Source organism: Crassostrea angulata, chromosome 10 (genome assembly GCF_025612915.1).
Source record: "Crassostrea angulata isolate pt1a10 chromosome 10, ASM2561291v2, whole genome shotgun sequence".
In the NCBI taxonomy this organism is placed as follows: domain Eukaryota; kingdom Metazoa; phylum Mollusca; class Bivalvia; order Ostreida; family Ostreidae; genus Magallana; species Magallana angulata.
Window position 1 is genome coordinate 31,024,697 of NC_069120.1, and position 22,566 is coordinate 31,047,262.

At 33.5% G+C, this 22,566-nt stretch overlaps 1 protein-coding gene across 2 annotated transcripts in view; it reads left to right on the forward strand.

The window, feature by feature from the left end:
• LOC128166499 (choline O-acetyltransferase-like) overlaps positions 1 to 22,566 on the forward strand; it is a 106,864-nt gene that overhangs the window by 46,186 nt on the left and 38,112 nt on the right. The window contains exons 2-5 of one of the 2 annotated variants that reach the window (XM_052831704.1): positions 8,523 to 8,562; positions 8,752 to 8,942; positions 16,910 to 17,104; positions 20,258 to 20,376. The exons of the other annotated variant lie outside the window; for it this stretch is intronic. Coding sequence (XP_052687664.1) covers positions 8,862 to 8,942; positions 16,910 to 17,104; positions 20,258 to 20,376 — 395 coding nt within the window. The 5' untranslated portion in view covers positions 8,523 to 8,562; positions 8,752 to 8,861. The remainder of the gene's footprint in view (positions 1 to 8,522; positions 8,563 to 8,751; positions 8,943 to 16,909; positions 17,105 to 20,257; positions 20,377 to 22,566) is intronic. 2 annotated transcript variants of the gene reach the window in all.

Consider the following 22,566-nt stretch of genomic DNA (forward strand, 5'->3'; position numbering starts at 1 on the left):
CTTTGAGGCTATGATTATAGTGGTGGATTAATTTTCCAATTCATAGTACATGTTGTACCCGAAAGAACGCATGTTATACTTAACTACTGAATGTGCATAGTTCAAGTTGTTCATAACAGTTTATATTAATGAAAGTAGAACAAATGCCTATATACACTTCATAACATAACGAAATTTTAGGGAAAAACAGTTGATATAAAAGAGGCATATCTTAAAGGTTTCAGAAACTAAATATATGACAATTAAATGCATTGTATATGATACTGAGGCACAATCGTAAATATTAATTGAACGAAACAATGCATAGAAATTAACCCCAATGTTCGTGTAAACTTCAAATATTTATAGAATACATGGACAGGGTACAGTAGATATGCCCGCATAAATCTACAGAATGATAAGTATGCTTCATATAGATATTTAGACACTTTTAGTTGCTGGGATAAGGCTTGATTCTTTTTTACCATATCACTATATTATTTATAGAAAATAATATGACCATGAGTTATAAACAGCAACCAACTGAAATCTAAAATATCTACTGTATAAATAACATTACATAAGCCTTGTCCATGTCTACAGAAGGAAGAAAAGTTCCATCATTTGTTCCAATATCGAAAGAATGTAGACAATGACATGGAAACAATTCTTGATTTTCTGCGATTAAAATTATAAAAGTTTTGAAATATATTGTCAACAATTAACAAGACAGGAATAATCAACATTTGAGGCCGGGGTCTCCCCAACTCCCTTTCCTGTTTTTTATTTAATCGATTGATTGTTTTGTTTTGGGTTTTTTCGGGGAGGGGGGGGGGTGAAAGTAATATATACTGTAGGTATAGAGGGAATTATTCGCCCCGTTTAATTTTCAATCATTTAACCCTCGTTGTCAGCGGACAAATTTAAGACTTGTTGATTTTCACTGTCTAATATCAAGTAACTTAAGTAACAACTGTGACTTGGTGAATTCACGACAGAGCGAAACTGTTTGCAAGTGTAGAAGGGCGGAAGTTACGCGAGACGAAAATAACCCTGTACACAGTATCTTGATTAAAATAAAAATATAAAAGCAGTCATTTGAGAACACCCTACCTATCTGAAGAAAGTTTTATAAATAAAAGGTTTCTAAAAGTTTAATGGAAAAGGCATCTAAAAAATCCCCCACCCCCTCTGGCTAAGACATTCTGCACCTTAGCGGTTTTAACAAGTACATTTGAGTTTTACTTTTTTCCCTATCTGTTTTGGGTTATTGGGGTGGGGGTGTATACAATTCTTCATATAGTAAGTATGACAAATGCAAGCTAGTTAAATGTGTAAATAATGCACACTGTTGTAAAACTGCTAATACAACGCTTTTGTATTGTAAGTCGACAACTTCGGGGGAAAACATCCCTTGATATACATACATCTTAAATATGATGAAACAAAACTATCATAAACTCGAGTAAATAAAGATTCAGTTAAATGATACAAATAAACAGCACATACATATGCACGAAAATCATTGATAGTACAAGTAAACCATACCTATTTAAAAGAATTACAATCGATGTTAAATATGAAGGCAGTTATTCACTTAATCCTAGAATAAATAAGATTAATGAATTTGATTTCCGAAAATTCAAGGAAGTGTGCATGTGAAATTTTAGAATCTTCAAGAACCTTGACAAACGCTTGTCAATAGATCTGGAATTGATACACACTTTGCACGCTTTAAAAATATATATTTTTAAGTAATATTTTAACAAAAATTGTACATGTATCTAAATGCGAGTTTATAAACAATCAAAATACATGTAGCTTTCATGCAGTTTTGTAAAGATACTAGGAGTAAAAAAATGAAAATGAGAATGTATACGTGTTGTAAAGTTGTAAGTAATATAGGTAAAAAATATACAACCACACACAAGGACAAATTACAACTGTAAACGTTTTGCGTTGCTCCTATTCAACGGAATATTCTCAATATTTTGAAATCGGTTTCGTTTCATAGGTTCAAATTTGATTAGAAACATTAAATTCTAGTATATGCTTACTGAGTATTGATTTAAAAATCAATAATCTATTCGTACTTATGTATACATCTATCTTGTTGGGGAATACATGTTCATTTTAGAATTATAGCATCTTTTTAATTATTGTGTTTATATCATTTATCGGGGTATACCCATCTTTAATTCTTCATACTTAAAGTAGATTTCTTTAAAGAGTAGTAATGTATATTACACGCTTTTAATAAGGTAAGCCCATTAATTATCAAATTGATTTAATCTTCATTTATTTAGAAATAGGAACGGTTATCGAACAATAGGTATTTTTTAAAGTTTTACGTACATGTAAATGTACAAATATTTCGATAAATGAGAATTTTTACCCTTAATAACACGTAAAACAAACCAAAAATTTAAATTCTTTGTTTATTTTGCCTTAAAAACAAAACACTCGCCATTTTTGTGCACAGACTAAGGACTTACGCCTACCCATAAGCAGGCGTAGATTTAAACCCAAATTTAGTCCCGACTAAGTTTCCGCCTTTTTGTGAAACGCAACTTAGTCTGGTTTTGAGGTTTAGTCCCTGATTTAGTCCGGACTAAGCTTACACCTGGACGTAGGCCTTTTTGAGAAACGGGCCCCAGAAGTTTAAGGTCATAAATGTTCAATGTCTTGTATGCCCACCGTTGGCATCAATAACGGCCTGGTAGCGTCTCCCTATTGATGACGTAAAATTTCTGATCAGTTGCTGGGGAAGGTTGCTTGTAACGCTTGCAGTTTCGGACCGTAAAAACCAATTATTACATAAGAGAAAACTTCTTTAATGTATGGGTAAATAATGTTTACTTCTCTTCTGTAACATATTATAAAATAATCTTAGTCAAGAGCTTTGAATGAACTACGTTAGACCACTTTTGGTCCCTAATTTGGGTGCCTACTCCTTTTTTCTTAATATCAAAAGACAGTCTTTTAATTTTAACACATTTTGTTTAAAAAATGTTTGGAAAATTGTTACCCCTCCTGAGATATCAAGGAAAAAACGTTTTTTAAAAAGACCGACCCTTTATCCCCTTAGCGGGGCCATTTCACGAAAATTTGTTGGTTGCATATTGTCAAGAACATCATTCTAAGCATCTTCTTTACTATATTGCTTTCCGAAATATTTATCCTTTATTGAGATATGAATAATCAAAATATCGGTGCCTTAAACCCCTAGTATATGGTCATAATATTGGATTTTTCAGACCCTTAAAATCTTTAATTACGTAAGTTATGAGAAAACTTTCATAATGTTTGGGTAAATAACTGTAAGATAAACATGTGTGATTTTACATAATATATCATAAAATATTCGTCAGTAAAAAGTTATAGATATATAGATTATTAGATGGCATATCGCATCCTATATTAGCCCGAGGTCGCTGTATATCAGCCTGACGGCTCTCGGCCTGATATATAGAGGATATCTGTATTGTGTGATTTTATATTTGCTTTATCCAACGAGTTGAAATGGTGTATATATTCGCGAGGGTTGCAACGAGTTTGATAAAGCAAATATAACATAACACAATTATAGATGTTCTATTTATTTTATTCAATTTGATTTATTTTATGAAGCTTTTGAGACAGTCCCTTATTTGACCCGAATTTGCTTTTTTCAAAGATTAAAAACAATGATGCAACGTTGTGATATGCTGTTATTGTGACCTTGCGCAATGCAATTTAGTACGTCATTTCAGAGATAAATCTAACTGTTTTAATGTAAAGTTTCACTGAAATAAACCTTGAAATAAGTTTTTAGCTGTAAATAATTTTTCTCAGAGCGTATTCACTTGATTAAATCGAAATGCTGATATAGTATATGATATAGCATAAAAGGCGTCGGAACCGGGGGGGGGGGGGTCGGGCTAGGGGGAGCTTAGCCCCCCCCCCCCCCCCCACTTTTTTTGCAAAGTTATACCTAACCATTAGAAACATAGCGTGATAGAGGGTTCAGCCCTCCCCCCCCCCCACACACTTTTTCTCGCAGGAAAGATTATTGTTCCTAAATTTACCTTGAAAAATTGAGAAGTTGGATTCAGAAGCATACTAGCCCCAAAAAATTTGGGTAAGTAATTTTTTTTTTGGAAGTATAGGCACCCCCCCCCCCCCGGATTAGGATTTCCATGATTTGGGGAATTACTTTTTTCTCAATATTTCTGAAGATTAGTCTAGCCCCCCCCCCACTTTCAATTTGCTTCCGACGCCAGTGAGCATAGATATAGATATGTTGAAAGTACTAGCAAATCTTCCAAAATAGGACACTGAAGCGTTGAGGCGAGGGGCTGTATTAAAAATAGTGATAAACCATCACCCGTTTGATATATCAAAGGTTTTTCACATGGGTAGTATACACCACACGTATGAGATACTAGTAAAAAGCGACCTTGGGCTAATACACTGTATAGGATGTGATATATAAAATTGCTATCTTATGATTTTTATATCGTATACTTATAGAAAATATACCCTTTTCTGCCATGTGTGATATAAACAGAAAATTCGCCTACCCGTGTGATTTAAACCCTAGGTATGTGATATAAGATTATATAAAGTTGTTGACGTCTAATAACGAATGTTTTTTGCGGCTCACAATTACAATGTTTACTAGTCTAGTTCGATTGCGTCAAGAAAAAAACCTTTTACGGCAAATGATTATTATTTGGTCCAGCATGGTTTTTAAACATAATTAAAGTGTGTTGATTCCAAAAAAACATGCTGGCCTTCATGAAAATGGCGTTAGGTAGCTCAAAATGGCGATTCAAAATGGCGGACAACTAAATTTTATATTTTTTTCTTAAAGTCTTTTCATTATTGACAAACATTAATGAAATGTTCCTGCTTAGTGTTTTATCATATCTAAAGTGTGCTAAGTTTGAAAAAAAATTGCTGGCCTTCTCCCAAAAAGCGTTAATTAGGTCAAATTCAATTCGATTCAAAATGGCACATCCCAGATTTTATAATTTTTTTCCTAAAAAATTTAAACTAGGGAAAAAGCATAAAAAAAAATCATAATTCAGTCCAGCAAAGGTATTTTTGCATATTAATTAAGGCGTGCTTAGTCTGAAAAATATGCTTGCTATGACAAAAATCTTGCTAATTAGGTCAAAATGGCGGTCAAAATGCTCGACGGGAAAATTCTATAATTCTGTTAAGTCTTTAAAATTGTGGTAACAAACGATTATAAATTGGTTCAGCATAGCATTTTATCATAACTAAGGTGTTCTGAGTCAAACAAAATATGTTGATCGCGATAAATAGTTAAAAATGGTGGACAGCCAGATTTCGCCATTTTTCGTGTCACAGTCTCTTTAATGGAAAAAAATAACAATACAAAATCACAAATTGGTCTAGCAAACATATTTATCATAATTATGTTGTGCCAAGTTCGATGCAATGTGTTGGTCTTCATGAAAATAATGTTAATTTTGTCAAAATGGCAATTCAAATTGGTGTATACTAGTAGCCAAATTTCATTAATCTCTATATAGACTACTAAAGGCCTCTTAAATGGGGAAAATGTTTGAATATCATAATTTCAATACTAATGATGTAACTGACAATCAAATTTGAACACTTGTATTAATAGAAAAAACTCCATCAGCTTTTTATTTGGAAAACATTTTTCTGTTTTCCCATATTAAGCTACAGTATATAATCATGTGATTTATACAGTCTTTTTTTTTTTAATGATAAGATTGTGATTTAAAATTTGCAAATGTCTTTACCCGGGAAGTAGGCACGTTTACATTCACACATAAAGGTTCTGCAAGCTATGGGGCAGTTGCAAGCTATCAAATCTAAGAAAGCTTTAGGTATAAGATCTTAAGGTTCCAGCAACAAACAAACATCTCTTAATTTTTTTTATCCTATCTCTGCTGGGCATGCTTATATATGCCTGTCTCCCTATCATTATGGTGTATTTTTGTTTCATAAGCAACGTAAGGCAAATCCTAAGTTGGGACATATTCCCGGGCCATGATTTTAGGAAGAAAGCAAATTAAATCGTGTCAGTGGGCAATGTGTCTTGGTTATCCATATAACTAAAGAACTTCTCAAACTCTTTGATTTTCTAGTCAGTTAATTCCCCTTTTCATACTTGTTTCTGTTCACTTATTATGTCGATTTTCTCGATATGCTGTAGAAATAAGAGTTCTATAAAAGTGGGAACATTTTCTCTTCAACAACATTGACAGAGATGTCTACTGGCTTTAAAGAGGTTCATACATCCATCGGCAAACTTAGTTGTGAGGGTGTGTTGCAAATTAACACTGGCATGGTCTAGCATAAAAAAGCCTCAAATTTTCCTCTGAATATGAACAAGAATTACTATACTTTCCTCAGCATATTTGGCCAAACACATGTTAACAATTTTGCAAGAGGTTCTTTTTATCTTTAACGAAGACATAGACAGCTTGATTCCTTATACAATATATAAATTGTCCTTAGTAAGGTTAAAAAGAGTAAAACTCTTTGGGTTGCCTAAAACGTATTTCGCATACTTATTACTATATAAAAAAAAAGGTGAACGATTTGTTGATCTCGGCTCAATTTGAATCACACGAGCTTTTCCAGTGTATATAATGATATATTTAGTTAGATTTATTTGCTGGAAAAGACAGACATATACTAGAATAGTTCTTCATATCGTACACTGTTCTTAAGTACCTGATTGTATCTCTGTTATCATCTATTATAAGCTTATGACATCGAAGTCTTTAAAGCCTAAAAGCACCAGTTTTATAGTGCAGAAATATTTCTCCTCTCTCAAACTTTGTAAGCATTTGTTGTATTTCACGAACTTGCGGGTCGATGATATCGGTACATAAAGTATAATTAACCCCCCCCCCCCGAAAGGTTTAGGAACAAGACGGATATTGAAAAGCATGAACACAGAATGTTTAAATAAGATACCGGTATACACCTTAAGAAAACAAAACGGAAAAAATTAACAACTTTTAGTAAAATATGGAACTGTTCTTTTTCTTCGTTAAAGTGTTCCAATCTAATTTTACATGTGCATATTTGAATAATGTTATACTTACACGTTTCATCCCTGTAAATGGCTTTAAAAGAGAATTATAGATTCTGGCATTTGGAAACGCCATTTTGACCCAAATAACGCCATTTTTGTAAAAGTAAGCATATTTACACATTGTATACATGTAACATGGATGTAAATAACTATTACGAAGATATTTGGTAAGCGTTACTCTTACCGTGAATTTGAAACTGTTTTCCTGAACAATCGCTGGAGAATAAATATATTCCGGGAAACATTGCATTTTTAGATCGTGATAACTTAAACATGGATCGTCCACTTCATAACGGATTTTGACTTTGTGTTCAAAAATATGATATCTACAAGAGGGATAATAAAAAAAAGATGCTACACGTATAACTTCCAGTTTGAGAGTTATATGGAAAAAAAAACACGGTCGCTTCTGGTCCTTTTTTTGAAGAGCCAGTCACGTTTTCTTACTGTCAAATCAAAACTTGTGAATTCAAAGACTTTACAACTTTTATTCTCTTGTTTATACCAAAATACTTTTATCAACAAAGGTCGAACACAAACTAACATTTAGGGGCTGACCCCGTACCTCCTTAAAGGAATTTTAAACAGCATGACTTGAAACATCTTTTTTTCAATATTCTTTATCAAATTGTTTCAAATTATCGAGATACGTTAGTTTAAAAACAATCTTGCCATTTAAAACTTATAAATACGTAACACATGAGTAAGATAAGATACTGCATAGGTAGATAACTTCAAAAAATTTTGCTTTTACAGTCTATAACAAACTATTGCTAAGTGAATAGTAATAAAAAGAAATCTTCAGAGCCCTTTGGGTCCAAAATTCAAAGGTCCAGTCCCCTTTTTCTTCAAATAAAAAGAAAGTAAATACCAATAAATTTGTTCAACAAGTGTTTAGTATATTTTTAACCGTTCTTGAAATATCTGGACAATACCACTTTAGAGGCCGACCCTTTAACTCCTTATTTCATATTTAAACTTCCATCCATGTGAGGGTAATCTGTTTAATCTATCTCTTTTTTGTGCTAATTCGCACGAATACACACTAAATTCGTTTTAACAAATATCAAACAATTCATTCGAAAAAATATTATTTTTCGTGCTAACAAATACCTTACAATTCGTTCGCAAAAAAATTTAATTCTTCGTGCTAACAAATAACCAATACCGGTAATTCGTTTGGGGAAAATCTAATTCGTCCGAACGAATTGCTATTTACAACAAGCAGTTTAATAGTTCAACGGACCAATATTTTTTATATGGTCCTATAACGCTGCCATAGTATATAACATGTTTAAAGAAGCGATTCAGAGTAAGATATATTTGGCGTGACTTTTTATGTTGCTCATACATTCTAAAAGCTGAAAATTTGTCAAACCTTGTATGCCTCTATTTCTAATAGTTGTTTGTATTTATCATTTGCTATCATATACATATTGACCTTTCTTTTTTTAAGTGATGGGAGTTGGATTGTGAATGTGGCGCTTGCAAACAAGGTAAATCAATGTTCATTTTTTCGAATGTGATTATACAAATGCAAACATATGAATAGCTCAAAGAAATATGTTCATCATAAGGAAAATATTTTCCAATTTACGTATTTGAAGATCAATAATTGGTTGCCATTATACTAGATATATAATAATAAATTAGATACACGTTTTTTTTACTGTCTCCATCTACAGATCATGCAAAATTAGATGAAAGAGATAAAACTATGTGCCAATTCTACGTCATACAACAATGATTTTCTGTTGATTGCAAGCTGTGCAACAAATTGTGAAAGTTGTTCAACATGTCAACGCGACATGTCAAAGAGTATGTAAAGAGGGTAGCGTCCATTGATCAAGAGCAGTACCCTCCTTGGGACCTTAATGTGAGTTGTTTTTACTGTACATGTATGTATCGCTAAAAGTGCTAAACTCGACATGCAACCAGACAGACGAATAAGCAAATCTAGGCAGACAAGTAGAATGGCGGACAAATAGATGGACAGACGGACGGACGGACAGACAGACAGACAGACAGACAGACAGACAGACAGACAGATAGATAGATAGATAGATAGATAGATAGATATTTTTTATAATATGCAAACAGATAGAAAGATACTCTCTGAGCGATACATAATGATGTTTATTGGAATCTGCTGATGTAGTTTATAATATCCCACTAATTTAATAAAGCGACCAAATTAAAGATAGTGCAGTTAGCACATAACAGATAGTTAGGGGAATTTGAATATCGTTTTGGTACGTGTAACACCTCTCACATTAAAATTCACTGTCATTGCTTTAATACGGAAGCCTGTTAGTGTCACATAAGATATATAAAAAGAAAAGTCTATATAAGAAAAACTCATTGTATATATAAAAACACACACACATATATAAGATAAACTCGAATATATAAAAATAAGCAGCTTTATTTAAAAAAGAATTGCCATTATATATAAAGAATTGTGTATATATATAATTATATAAAGCTAGGTCGTGTATATATAAACAGTACTGTGATATATAAAAGCAACAGTGATAAATATATAAAGTGAAAATATTCCACTGAGTGACCTTCACTGAGTTCAGCCCAGCGTCTGCTTGATAAACCCCGCCTAAGGAGGAGAGGATCAGCAATGTTATGCCCCCGAGGCAGGCAGTTTAAGATTCAACAGCTAACCGGCTGGTCCACTGAATTTCAAAGAATGTTAGAAAATGAACAAACAAATTAGAGTCAACGCGGGATTCATGGATATCTATTTTTGGACGTTTTTGATGTGCAACAGAGACTGATAAGTTGAATAAAAATTGTTGCTCATACATGCATATAAACTTCTCTAACATAAATGTGAGTTGCGTTATCTTGATACACATTTCATGTCGTCAAACTAAATAAAACTAATATTAAGAACAATTTTGCTTTGTTTCTTATATTGCTATCAAATAAGTGACAATATAATTTAATAAGTTAAGGATAACTGGATACATTGTAGAATATCTTCATTTCAAGCCAAATCCGGTTTACCCCCCCCCCCCCCACCCCCACCCCCCAAAATTCTTTATCGATCAAATTCGCCGTCCCAGTATGAAATACCTTCCGACGCCCCTGTATCAATGCTTTATACAAACTCCTTGAGGTTTTATTTGCGCGAGGGTGGGGGCAGTTTAATCTCATTATTGTTGTGTTTAGAATGATTAATATGGGTATTTTTAATGCTAAGTCAAAATTTTAAAGTAAAAAAAACTGAGTTACAAGCAAGATACAGATTTTGAAATTCTTCAAAGCTCAAGTCTTGTTATTTAGTTTACATATTTGTTGTTATTGGTCAGTTTCAATCAAATGTATGTTCTTCTGTTGATAATGTTATAAATTTATGAACATTAAATTAGTTTATATTGTTTTGCCTCGAGCCATTTTCTCAAAGAAATGATAATTCCTTACTTAATTATTTGTAAAATGATACAGAAAATAAAATGTTCATGTTCATCGAAGTGGAATGAAGTAAAATTAATGTTCTGCAAATTTGGTAGAAAGTATTATTTAATGTAGAACCTTAAAAGTAGGTAAAGTATTGACAAAATATATCATCGTTTATTTACAACAGTAAACAGAAAAAAAACAGAAAAAAAACTTGACAGAAAAAAGATCTTAAATTTGAAAATTTAGGTAGGGGTGCTGGATGCCCTCCCTTTAAATCTGCCACTGACTTTTCCCAAATCCCTGCGGAATTATGTAATGTAACATGAATTAGATCGTTCAAACTAATCACTGGGAGCATAATATTGCTGATCCTCTCCTTCGTAGGCGGGGTTTTTCATGCAGACGCTGGGCTGAAACTCAGTGAAGATCACTCAGTGGAAAATTTTCGCTTTATATATGTTATATATCACAATACTGTTTATATATATACGACCTAGCTTTCTATATATACACAATTCTTTATATATATTGGCAATTCCTTTATATATAAAGCTGCTTATTTTTATATATTCGAGTTTATCTTATATATATTTGTGTGTTTTTATATATACAATGAGTTTTTCTTATAGCGAGCGCAGCTCGCCGGCGCACAGCGCCGGCGAGCGAAGCGAGCTCTAAGAACCAGTGTGCGCGGGAAAAAGAACGAGCTACACCTACAGTTTATCAAACAAAATGTTTTGTCTACGTCCCATAATGCTCTCTAATGGTTTCACCCGTGGTGCGTGGTGTAACTCGTAATTTACGGTGTCTTAAAGTTTTAAGACACGTTTTGAGTACCGCATATGCTTTGAAGATTTTTTACATGCTTCCATACCTTCGTATTGAGTCGAGATACGTAAACAAAGACGAACAAAGTCATGGATGACGTCACAGTGCTCTCGCGCTATATTTCCCGCGATAAATTTAGAGGTGGATCAAACATCTGTAATGAGTATAGCTATTTCAGTATAGACTACGATACCTGCCTCATTGACATATGATATGTTTTAAATTTTTTTTAATATAGAGATTATATAAATACATGAATATACTAACAAGAGCCATACTTTACTGTCATTCGATCCATTTTTAAGCCAATTGTGCATGCATGTACAGTAGGCAGGTAAGTATATGAGTAGGGAGGAAATAAACAATAGGACATTTTGAACTAAATAAAAAGGAATAAAAAGAAAAATAAACAGTTCAAAAGAAGATGGGGGAATAAGATGGCGCAAATGCCCATTCGGTTTAGTAGTGAAATACAATTTTAAATTTATTTTTCCCCAATTAAATCTATTCAAATATATTATAATACAACTTTGCAAAAGCAAAATTTCTAACTATAGTCAGTTTTTAATACATTTAACAAAAGATAAGAGAAAAAAATATTGTCGGAAATTTTGGTGGTATCGAACCCGTAACATAAAAACCCTAGATATATACGGTTAGCTTATGCCAGGTACTCTAACCACTGAGCCATTTCAGACACAACAAAGGCGGCTTTTTAAATATTATGTGTGACTAAGGTCACGAATTACCGGACTTGTATTATTTTTTCAATATGTTCAGTTGTTGGGATACAAAATGATATTTTTAATGTAAAGTGGGTCATCTCTCCACGTTTTTGTTGATTGAAATCGGTTTGTTTTCCATTAGACCTTAATTAGACTATGAGAAAAATATGTAGCACCGACCCACTCTATAAAAGAAAATGCCTTGAAGTTCTAAAAAATGACAATATTTGCAGGGTTTGATATGTATACGCCTGTTTGAGTCAACATATTCCAAGTATTGAACATACCTACAGGTTACAAATCAATGATTCGTTAAATATGTATTGTTTTAAATGATTTAAAAAAAAACCCATCAGATTTGTTGATACTTTGATTTTTTAGTAGCCTGTCCGACCGCGTATGGGCATTTTACACGCCTTATCCACCCATCTTCTTTATGTAGATATTGCATAATAGTCAGACCATTAAATTTAAAAGTGGGAAATAACACACCTACACACAGGGACCGCTCTCTCTCTCTCTCTCTCTCTCTCTCTCTCTCTCTCTCTCTCTCTCTCTCTCTCTCTCTCTCTCTCTCTCTCTCTCTCTGGGGGTAGGGGGTTGCGCTGTGTGTATCATAACCATTATAATTAGTACCTTTGGCATACTTATTGTAGAGCAATACTCTCTCAAAAATTCTTTGACGTTCGTTGATATCTAAATAACTCTAGGTTGATAATGATGCAAGGTATGTGTAATTCTTGCTGCGCTCGCCAGAACGGTAGCACCGTAAAACATATAAAATATATGCAAAATATTTGATCTGTAAATTTTGTTACATAATTTGTTCTTGGTAGTTTTATTTTCCGAGTGTGTGCATGTATATGTAATGATATAACTTCGAAGCTAAGTATTTGTGTTAAAAACAAAGACAGTCTAAAATTTTAACATACCGTCATTTTGGTTTAAACATTGTTATGATTTTGAACTATGGACCTAAAAGACTGCTAATTTAAAATTTTAAAAGCAATTTAAGTAACCGATGTAAAACGCCAAGAGTAGAGTATGCTACAGCGCTGTGACAACGCTGTCAGGTCTCCATCAGCGCCACGAGAGCTCCGTTGATGCATCCAGGAATGCAGGTAATAGCAGTGTAGACTCAGTGTATGATAAGTTGGTTGCGCTTGCACAGAGTCCTCTCGGAGTCCTTTGTGATGTTACTGCGTCTCCATCGCGCTCTCGCAGCGTTTTGAAAGAGTTTTTCTTTTTATTTGACTGCGTTCACACAACCACTCCAAAAAGCTGTTGTGCGTTCATCGCGCTCTCTTTTTATCTGCGTTCGTTAAAGGGTTTATACCCCACTTCCACGGCGTTTCTTGTGCGTTGTCAGCCAGACAACGAAAACTCGAACAATGTCTGTTGTACAATAGCAAGCGATATAGTATTCTCAAACTTGATGCGGATGACTATGTAAAAAGAAGCTGTAAAAAAATCAGGAATTTTTAAAGGACGTAGATGGAATTCATGCCTTTTTGCTCTGATGTTTTCACATGTGTTCTATGTTTTCCAACAACTAATACATGTAACGGTTCTTTTTGTAGACCTGTCTTCTAAGTTTTTTGTCTTTCACAATTATTTAGAACTTAGTTGTGTTTCAACTACAATATACCTCATCTTATTTCATCAAAACAAAAACAATTTTTATCATTAATTCACTAGTTGTAAAGTTAAAATTCTTGTTTGTTTCCCATACAATTGTACAAAGTAACTTTAACCTACCAATACGTAAGGCACGTCTTGTGCATGTGCACGCAGTGAGCACGCAGAGCACGCCGTGGACGCGAGGTAAAAACTCTTCACACGTCATGAGCGCTCGGCGGATACTCATCGAGGGCACAGTCAATCGCCAAGTAGAACTCAGTGGAAACGCAGTAACACGCCGCGGGAGTTCCGTAGAAACGCCTCGGTCGCCGTACGCGTGAAGCCAGCGTGACATCTTCACTTATAAATGTAATTGTACAGTTTTTTCTGAAATTTTCCTCCGATCCTACGGCGATTCGATGAATTTTATAACGCCGGGAACAAGCTGTGGGAATGCAACTTGGTGTGACAGGGCTTCAAGATTGTTTTCGACAATGAGCTGTATAGTGAATTTGATCCGCTCTTTATTTGATGTTCGAAAAGCAAAGAAGGATGGGGTCGCCAAGCATAATGATCTGAAGAAGCAGTAATCTTAAAGTTTTATTTTTAAATCGAAAAATAAAATTCAATACTGACTATATGCAAGGAATGCATGGTACAGAACCAGACAGTAGGCAATAAAACCCACATGTGACATACAGTACCTACTACAGATTATTCTCACAATAACAAATATATTTTTTTGCATCACAAGCACGTAGCATTGTAGCAACCTCTAATGATACACTGTCCACTAATGATATAATGTTGCATTAGTGGTCAGGAGGTTGACCACTAATGAAATAATTTTATCCGGGGTCAATTTTCAATTGGGTCAATATTCTTTGTTACACCGATATGAGCACTATTGTTTAAGTAGTTTAAATTCAACCAACTTTAATTGATATTTTTTGTTGTTCTAATTTATAATTAAGAAACCCACATATTCAACTTAACAACAGATTAGTGATTCAGTTGTACTACAGACCACAATTGCAAATTGTCTTATCAATTTGACCTTTTTATGTTAATGAAATCCCTTTTAAAGTTTTACAATAATATTGAATATCGTAAAATTGCTTTTCTTCAAATTTTTCCTCTACTAAAAAAATCTAGCAGAACTCATTTTTGTTTATTTTGAAGAAAACAAACGAAGTCATAAATTTTATGCAGTTTGTCTGTATGCTACTATTTCATTTCAAGTTAAACGGCATAATGTCAGGGGCAATGTCAGAATGGTGTATATTACAATAAAGGACTAGTGTGTATGTTTATATATATATATATATATATATATATATATATATATATATATATATAACTTGCCCCCCCCCCCCAAAAAAAAAAAATTTTTTTAACAATTCTTATGTAGTATCGTATCAAAATGAAATCTTTATCCAACATTATACAGAGGTTGTCTAACATATTAGACTCAACATTAGTCACCATTGTCCATCATGACCTATCCATCTATGACGTCACATACGTAGATTTTGTTTGAAATTGTAATTGTCGTTATTTTTTCCTTGATATTTTGCCTTTGTATGCGCGGGTATATTATATAATATTATATCATTAAAGGTTGCAAATCCATCCACTAATGCAATTGAAAATGTGTGCAAATGTGTATCATTAGTGGTCAAGGTAGACGTACTTATTTCACATTTTTTTGCCATATCATTAGAGGTTACGATGTTTGACCGCTAATGATATTAATTATATCATTAGCGGACGGTTAGGTTGTTCATTAATGATAAAATCATATCATTAGTGGTCAACATCCTGACCACTAATGCAACATTATATTGGCATTTGTTATAGTATACTAACAACTTTTATAATTCAAATAAGTAATAAAAAATAATCATTCTTTCAATATTATGAGGTGATCAAATACGGTCGGGGTGATCAAGTCCAATAAAGCCCGAATATCTATGAAATATCTATATAACACGCCTGACCGTATTTGATCACCTCATAATATTGAAAGAATGATTTCTTATTACTTATATTTATAAATTTTCGACAATTACTCAATTTATTATTTATATTATTGACATGTTTACGTTATTTTTTTCGAACAATAAGTCATGTGCGTCATTGATGAATTGTATTGGAATATATTTACTCAAACAATTATATTTTATTTTGTAAAGAAATATTACATAATACAATACAAATTTGTTGTCCTAAAATATAGCACTTTTGCAAACGGGCAGGTAACATTGTTTTTAAAAATGGGGAGGGGGGGGGGGGCGGCTTATCCAAAAAATCTTGAAAAGCAACTAAAAAAAAATAAATTCTCCAACTTCATTCAATTTTCAATATGTAAATTTAATGGGAAACAGGATACTGATCACGTGATTAGCATTGCAATGATGCTTTGCTGTGAGAAAAAAAGTGTGGGGGGGGGGGGTGCAGGCCTGAATCATCAGACATTTTCAATATTTACAATATTAAGTTAAAATATATTCAAAGAAACGCGAATAACACAATTACCATGCTGAAAGAACCTTAATTATCTTACACGACATCATTAAAATATTCAGGTTTTGTTAGGAATATATCGGAAAGTTGTTAGTATACTATAACAAATTAGATATTTGTCTACAATATTTGAACCACTCTAAACCAAAGAAATTCGATGAAAATAGGGTCTACAGGCATTGTAGTACACGTTTACATTGAATTTGATTTGGTTTAACGTCGTCTTTGAACTAAAGATTAGGCAATATTTCAATTAGACTAGTGTCTTTTTTAATGCAATCATGTACACAGCCATTTATTACATACTTAGTAATAAATACATGTTTTTGCGTATGTGATACAGATGAGATCATAAAACTCATAATGGCCTCCGGGGCTGATATAGATTATCAACCCTAGGGCTGATATGACCATGGAGAAAATGACCATTTTAGTATTTCTATAATCTGCTTCAAAGTATGGAAAATTTGCTATATACATGTACTCCTATAGTAAATATACCTGTATTTTGATATTTAAACAGAACAAATTGTAGATTTTCAGGAAATTTTGCAATTACAGTATACTAGACTTGATATACATGTTAATTTTATATGGTTAAAATGGTTTTTCTATTGTAATTTTCACGCAAAAAACCAAAGTCGGCCTCTTAAAAGTATAAAAAACGAGAAGCTGAAAAAATTCATTTGTAATATTGATATTTATTTGTTTATAATGCTAATTACAGCAACCACTTCCAAAATTACCAGTTCCGGATTTACATAAAACGTTAAGCAAATATGAAGACATTTTACAACCTATTCTCAACAAGTCACAGTTTAAAGAAGCAAAAGAAATCATCAGTGAGTTCGGTAAAAAAGGCGGGCACGGTGAACACCTTCAGGAACTATTGGTACTGGACGCAGAAACCAAGGAAAACTGGGTAAGCATGAGAGGGTTACAAGTTTATCATCTTCAAATGAAAAGAGAAAGGGATAATTTGCAAGATAATACTGGGCTTACAGATTCCGTTGGTTATAGGTCTAGCACTGAGCCCTTTTGCGACGAGTTTTCGTTAAAAGGTATTATTTTGTCTTCATTAAGAATAGATCTGGCATTCATTAGAGTTTGGTCCAGATTTGATGTTTGCGTTGATAGCAGCAATCAGAGCAAACTTTGCGCTGTGTATAAGGTATTTTGGCTAAACGAATGTTGACGTTTTTTTCAACTTTAAATAGAACTAGACATGATCTCGTTGCCAGCAACGAGGAGGTCTTCCGTCTGATTATAGAATTTGAGATGTATATGTTCGATCTTGATTTTGCTATTTAATAGCTAATCATGGGTTAGAATAGAAGAACAGGGTCTATATTTTAAGGGCCAGATACTATTTTGTTTCAGTTGTAAGAGCTTTGGTTGAAAACATTTAGACCCCTCTTGGTCTCTAGTTTGAGAAACCAGCCCCTTCTTCTTGCTATCAAATGAAAGGTTATTTAAGACATTTTGTTCAACAAGTGTTTAGAAATTCGTCACCATTCTTGAGATATCTGAGAAAAAAAGTTTTAGGGGCCGGTCACTTATCCCTTATTGTAGCCGCTGAACCAAATTTTGAAGGTTGCATGTTGTTAAGTAAAAAAACTATATCATTTTGGGCATCTTTTCTTCTATACTGCATTTCAAATATTTTTTCTTTCTGAGATACATGTATGGGTGATCAAAATTTTGGACTTTTGGCCCCTAAATACCTCTAATTACGTAACACATGATGAAATCATTATATTGCTTGGATACATAATTGTAAAATAAACATATTTGCTTCTATAACCTTTCACAAAATATCCCTCAGTAAAGGACTATAGATAAAAAAAATTAGAGCCCTTACGTCCCCTAATTTGATGGTCCAGCCCCTTTTTCTTGAAAATCAAATAAAAGGTCTTTTAATTCTTAACACATTTTGTTCAACAAGTGTTTAAAAATTCGTTACCGTTCTTGAGATAAATGGGAAAGAACGCTTTAGGGGCCGATCCCTTATCTCCTTATAGGGGCCGTTTAACGAAATTTTGAAGATTGTATATTATTTAGTATGTCAGTACCATTTATAAATTGAATGTTAAAAAATTAGTGTTTTTAAGGGGACCAGAAGTGACATGAAAGAAAACAGATTCCTTACGGAGATTTATAATTTGAAATATTGACATATCTTCTCCATTCGGAAGTCACTTGGAATTTCTCGCACAATTTTTAGCGTTATCACTTGCGTATTTTCATTTCTTTTGAAATCACGATACCCGTAGATTATTTTAGCCACGTATTGAAACCTGGCAAATCTTTACATTCTTTCATACTTTTTAATGAACATCGTTTGAACCCTGAGGTATTTATAAATATCAAATGATTTAAAAAATGTGCTGTATAAATATCTTGGAAAGGGGTATAAATAGAATTTACTTTTATTAGACATATAGACTAGAAAGACAAATTTGGGGTTGGTATGGGAGGTCTGTCACAATCACTGCAGATCGTTGTGAATTGACATATTTTTGTTTCTATGAAAATATAATTTCAATATGCATCCAAAGGCACAGGAGGTCTAAGCAGATTTTTCTCTATCTTTTTTTCTCTTTCTGCTGATTGATATGAATAGGGGACCATATTCAGAGACAAAGCTTCAACTTTAGTATGCAAGATTCAACCTTTTTCAACAGATGGCTGTAGAGTGTACACAAATGACCCACCTTTCATGCACAGATTTAACTGATAAAAATGGAATTATTCTTTAATTACTTATGTGCGCATAAAAATGGCATTATTCTCTACTTATGTGCTTAATAACACAACATTTTAATCCTCATTTCTATTGCTTTCGTATCTTTTGACAGCAGTTTTGGTCAGCATTAAAAAGTAAGGTAAAGCAATATTAAGGTAATAATACAACAAATTAATGAGACAACATAAAGTGGGAAACATTAGAATACATACATTAAAGGCACGTAGCCTTGGGGGCTGCCCCCCCCCCAAAAAAAAATTGTATAAACATTGAGTTGCCCCCCCCCTCACTTTTATGGGACCATGTAAAAAATTGAATAGAAAATAAGGAAAGAAACAGTGAAATTGAAGTTAAAGGTATACCCCCAACCCCTACGGATTACGATTTTGAGGATTTAGGAAAGTAACATCTTTCCATTTTTTTTTTTGCTTGTCAAGATATTTTGGTTGAGTCTGCCCCCCCCCCCCCCCACTTTTAAAAACAATGCTACGTGCCTGCATTACTTCCTGTATCGGTGGAAAATAAAGAGCAAGTCAGCAGCTACATGCAGAGATAACACGATGTAAATGTGAAACAAAGCTGAGTGTTACATGTAATCAATAGTGTTGAGAATACCGGTATTCTCTATATGTTTTTAAAATCGAAAAAATTGTTGATATGTTCTACATACAATCGTTCAATGAGCGTGACATAGTCGTGGTCTGAAGCGTTTGTATTTATGTAGACTTTCTAACGGATTGATTGCATCCTATAGCGTGACTTACAATGTTCTATAAATCTCATTTAATAAGATTGTGTATTCTTATTAAAATTCAATGATATTTCAAAGTTCAAAATTAAGCTACATCTATAAGGTGTTTGTTAAATAACATTTTATGATTTTCTTTTTTAGAAGCTGTAAAATATTTTAATTCTACGTATAAAAATCATCTCACATTCATGAAACCCAGTGACAGAAAAAAGGCGATTTGTTTGATAAATCTGCATGCTTGTAAAATAAAATGATTTCAAGACGCGCAGAAAATCATTTGACCTTGGCATATTATTTCATAAATCAGAAATGATTTAATTAGCTCTCTCTCTCTCTCTCTCTCTCTCTCTCTCTCTCTCTCTCTCTCATGCATAAGTTTTTCTCCCCTCTCCGCGTTGGACGGAATTGATTTGAGGATTTAATTTATCCTCTTAGGTTGTGATAAACATTGATATATTTTGAATATTAATACAAGTAGTGTACGTATTTTCGAACGAAAAGAAATTCGCAAATATCATTATAATGCATATGTATTACGCTTGTGCTACATGTAATGTTTTACAATTAATTACTTGCAGGCATACAACTGGTGGCTGAATGACATGTACATGAAAATAAGACTCCCTTTACCTATAAACTCGAACCCAGGCATGGTATTTCCAAAACAATGCTTTTCCGATCGGAGAGAACAGCTAAGGTATATAGAGGATAAAATGAAGTGTAACAATGGTTTGGGTATTTATTAAAATCTTTCGAGAATGTGCTTAAAGGTTACATAACACTATAAGAGGAAACGAGCACAATTAGTACCGATAACGAAACATTATCAAAGGTGATGAGCACAATAAATACAGTATCTGAGTTCTGTCAGAGGTAACAAGCACAATTACCACTGATAGCATAACATTTTTAACAAGTACCCGAGATAGAATCGGATAGCCCTGATTGCTGCCAATATTTACAAGTGCAAACTTCAATCACGTGCCTACAAATATATAGGGACTCAACGTAACGCATGCAGGGATGACTGCACACCTGCACAACTCAACAGACACAAATGTCAACGCAAGCTAGGATATCCGCACACTTGCGCCAACAATGCAAACCTCACGCAAGCAGGCAGTGCCGCATAATTTCGCTTGCAAGGCCAGAACACAAGCAGGGATGACCAAACACTAGTGTTCGCCGCAACCACCACCAATACGATCAGGGATAACCGCACGCTTGTATCGATGCGGGATGACCGCACACTCAGTATCGTAACTCAATCTAGCCGTACCTGTCAAAGTTTTACCCCACACAGTCGTTTTATGACACTTTGTTCATATTGTCCCTATAATATAATGTAAGTATTGGCCTAGTATTCTATTTTAATATGTAAAAAAAATAAACAAACTACATGTATTCTTATCTAATCTAAAAAGAACTTATACACATCAATTATTTAAATAGATTATTAATAATGGTATCAAAAAATATTCAAACTAAGTAGTTCTTATTAGAAAAATTGATTGAAAGATATTATAAAAAATCATTAAATCAATTGCAACAACTCAATATAGTATAATACAAAAAGATACAATAATCTATACTTATAGGTTAAGACTTTTTGCAAATAAACTACCAAATGCCTGCACCATGGCAACTGCTTATACCTTTGGTACTTACTTAGAGTATACATAGAAATTAATTTTTAACAAATGTTACATAAATGAAATACGGCAATTCGTTTCTTGAATGCGCTAATATAGACGCTTGCAAAGCACGACCTCTTGTGAGAGAATTGGATAGAACTTTTCAGAACGGGGTTACCAAGAATGCTGGTTGACTAATTTACATCCAATCGCAACTTCTTGAGCCTTTCCGACAGGCTCGGAAAAACACCTCGAATGTATTACACAGGCGTCCATGACAATCCCCCTTTTTAAAAAACTTCATATATATACAATACATTTTTCAGTCTATTGAGGTGTGAGCTAGAAGACTTCATTAGAGTAAATGAAATACCCTAATAAATACCCCAGAAGTGACACACATTGCTGTCTACCCGATGCTAATTCTAATCGGAAGCGACTCCAATTTGTATAAAATTGTAAAATCCGGTAATGTTAATACATTCGAGGTGTTTTTCCGAGCCTGCCGAAAAGGCCCGAGAATTTGCGATTGTTTTACGTCATGGCGACAAGTGTACGACGAGTTCACCATGCACCGCGGGCAGATACCTTGAATCGGCAATTCATTGTTAATTTAAAAAAAACACAAAAAACCACAAGAGGCCCATGGTCCACATCGCTCACCTGACTAACAATAGGTATGTTAAAATCAGATAAATGGAGTCATATAGAAACTATCTGGACAATGTAGACCCTGTATAAATAAAAGTCCATTTTTTTTACCCTGGATATACTTATGTTTATAAGTATGTCCCTTTTCTAATAGGATGATTTTATACATTTATCACCTGTTGAGCATTGTAGTTCTCAAAAAGATCCTAAACAATTGTTTATATAAGGGACATAAACCTACATCAAACATCAAACAATTATAAAATTGGGATCCCAATGTGGCCCCACCCTACTCCTCAAGATTTTAATTTGAAAGAAATTAAATCTACATTATCTGAGGTTGCTTTTAGTAAAGTTACAGCTTTTCTAGGCAAGTGGCTTTTAGAAAAGATATTTTTGAAAATTTATATTTCTATATATATTTTTGCCCGTCCCCATGGTGTGACATCATCCTACCCCTGGGGTTCATAATTTGAACAAACTTGAATCTACCCTACCTGAGGATGCTTCCACGGAAGTTTCAGCTTTCCTGGGTGATTAGTTTTTGAGAAGATTATTTTAAAAGATTTACACTATATATTCCTATGTAAAAGGTCAACCAA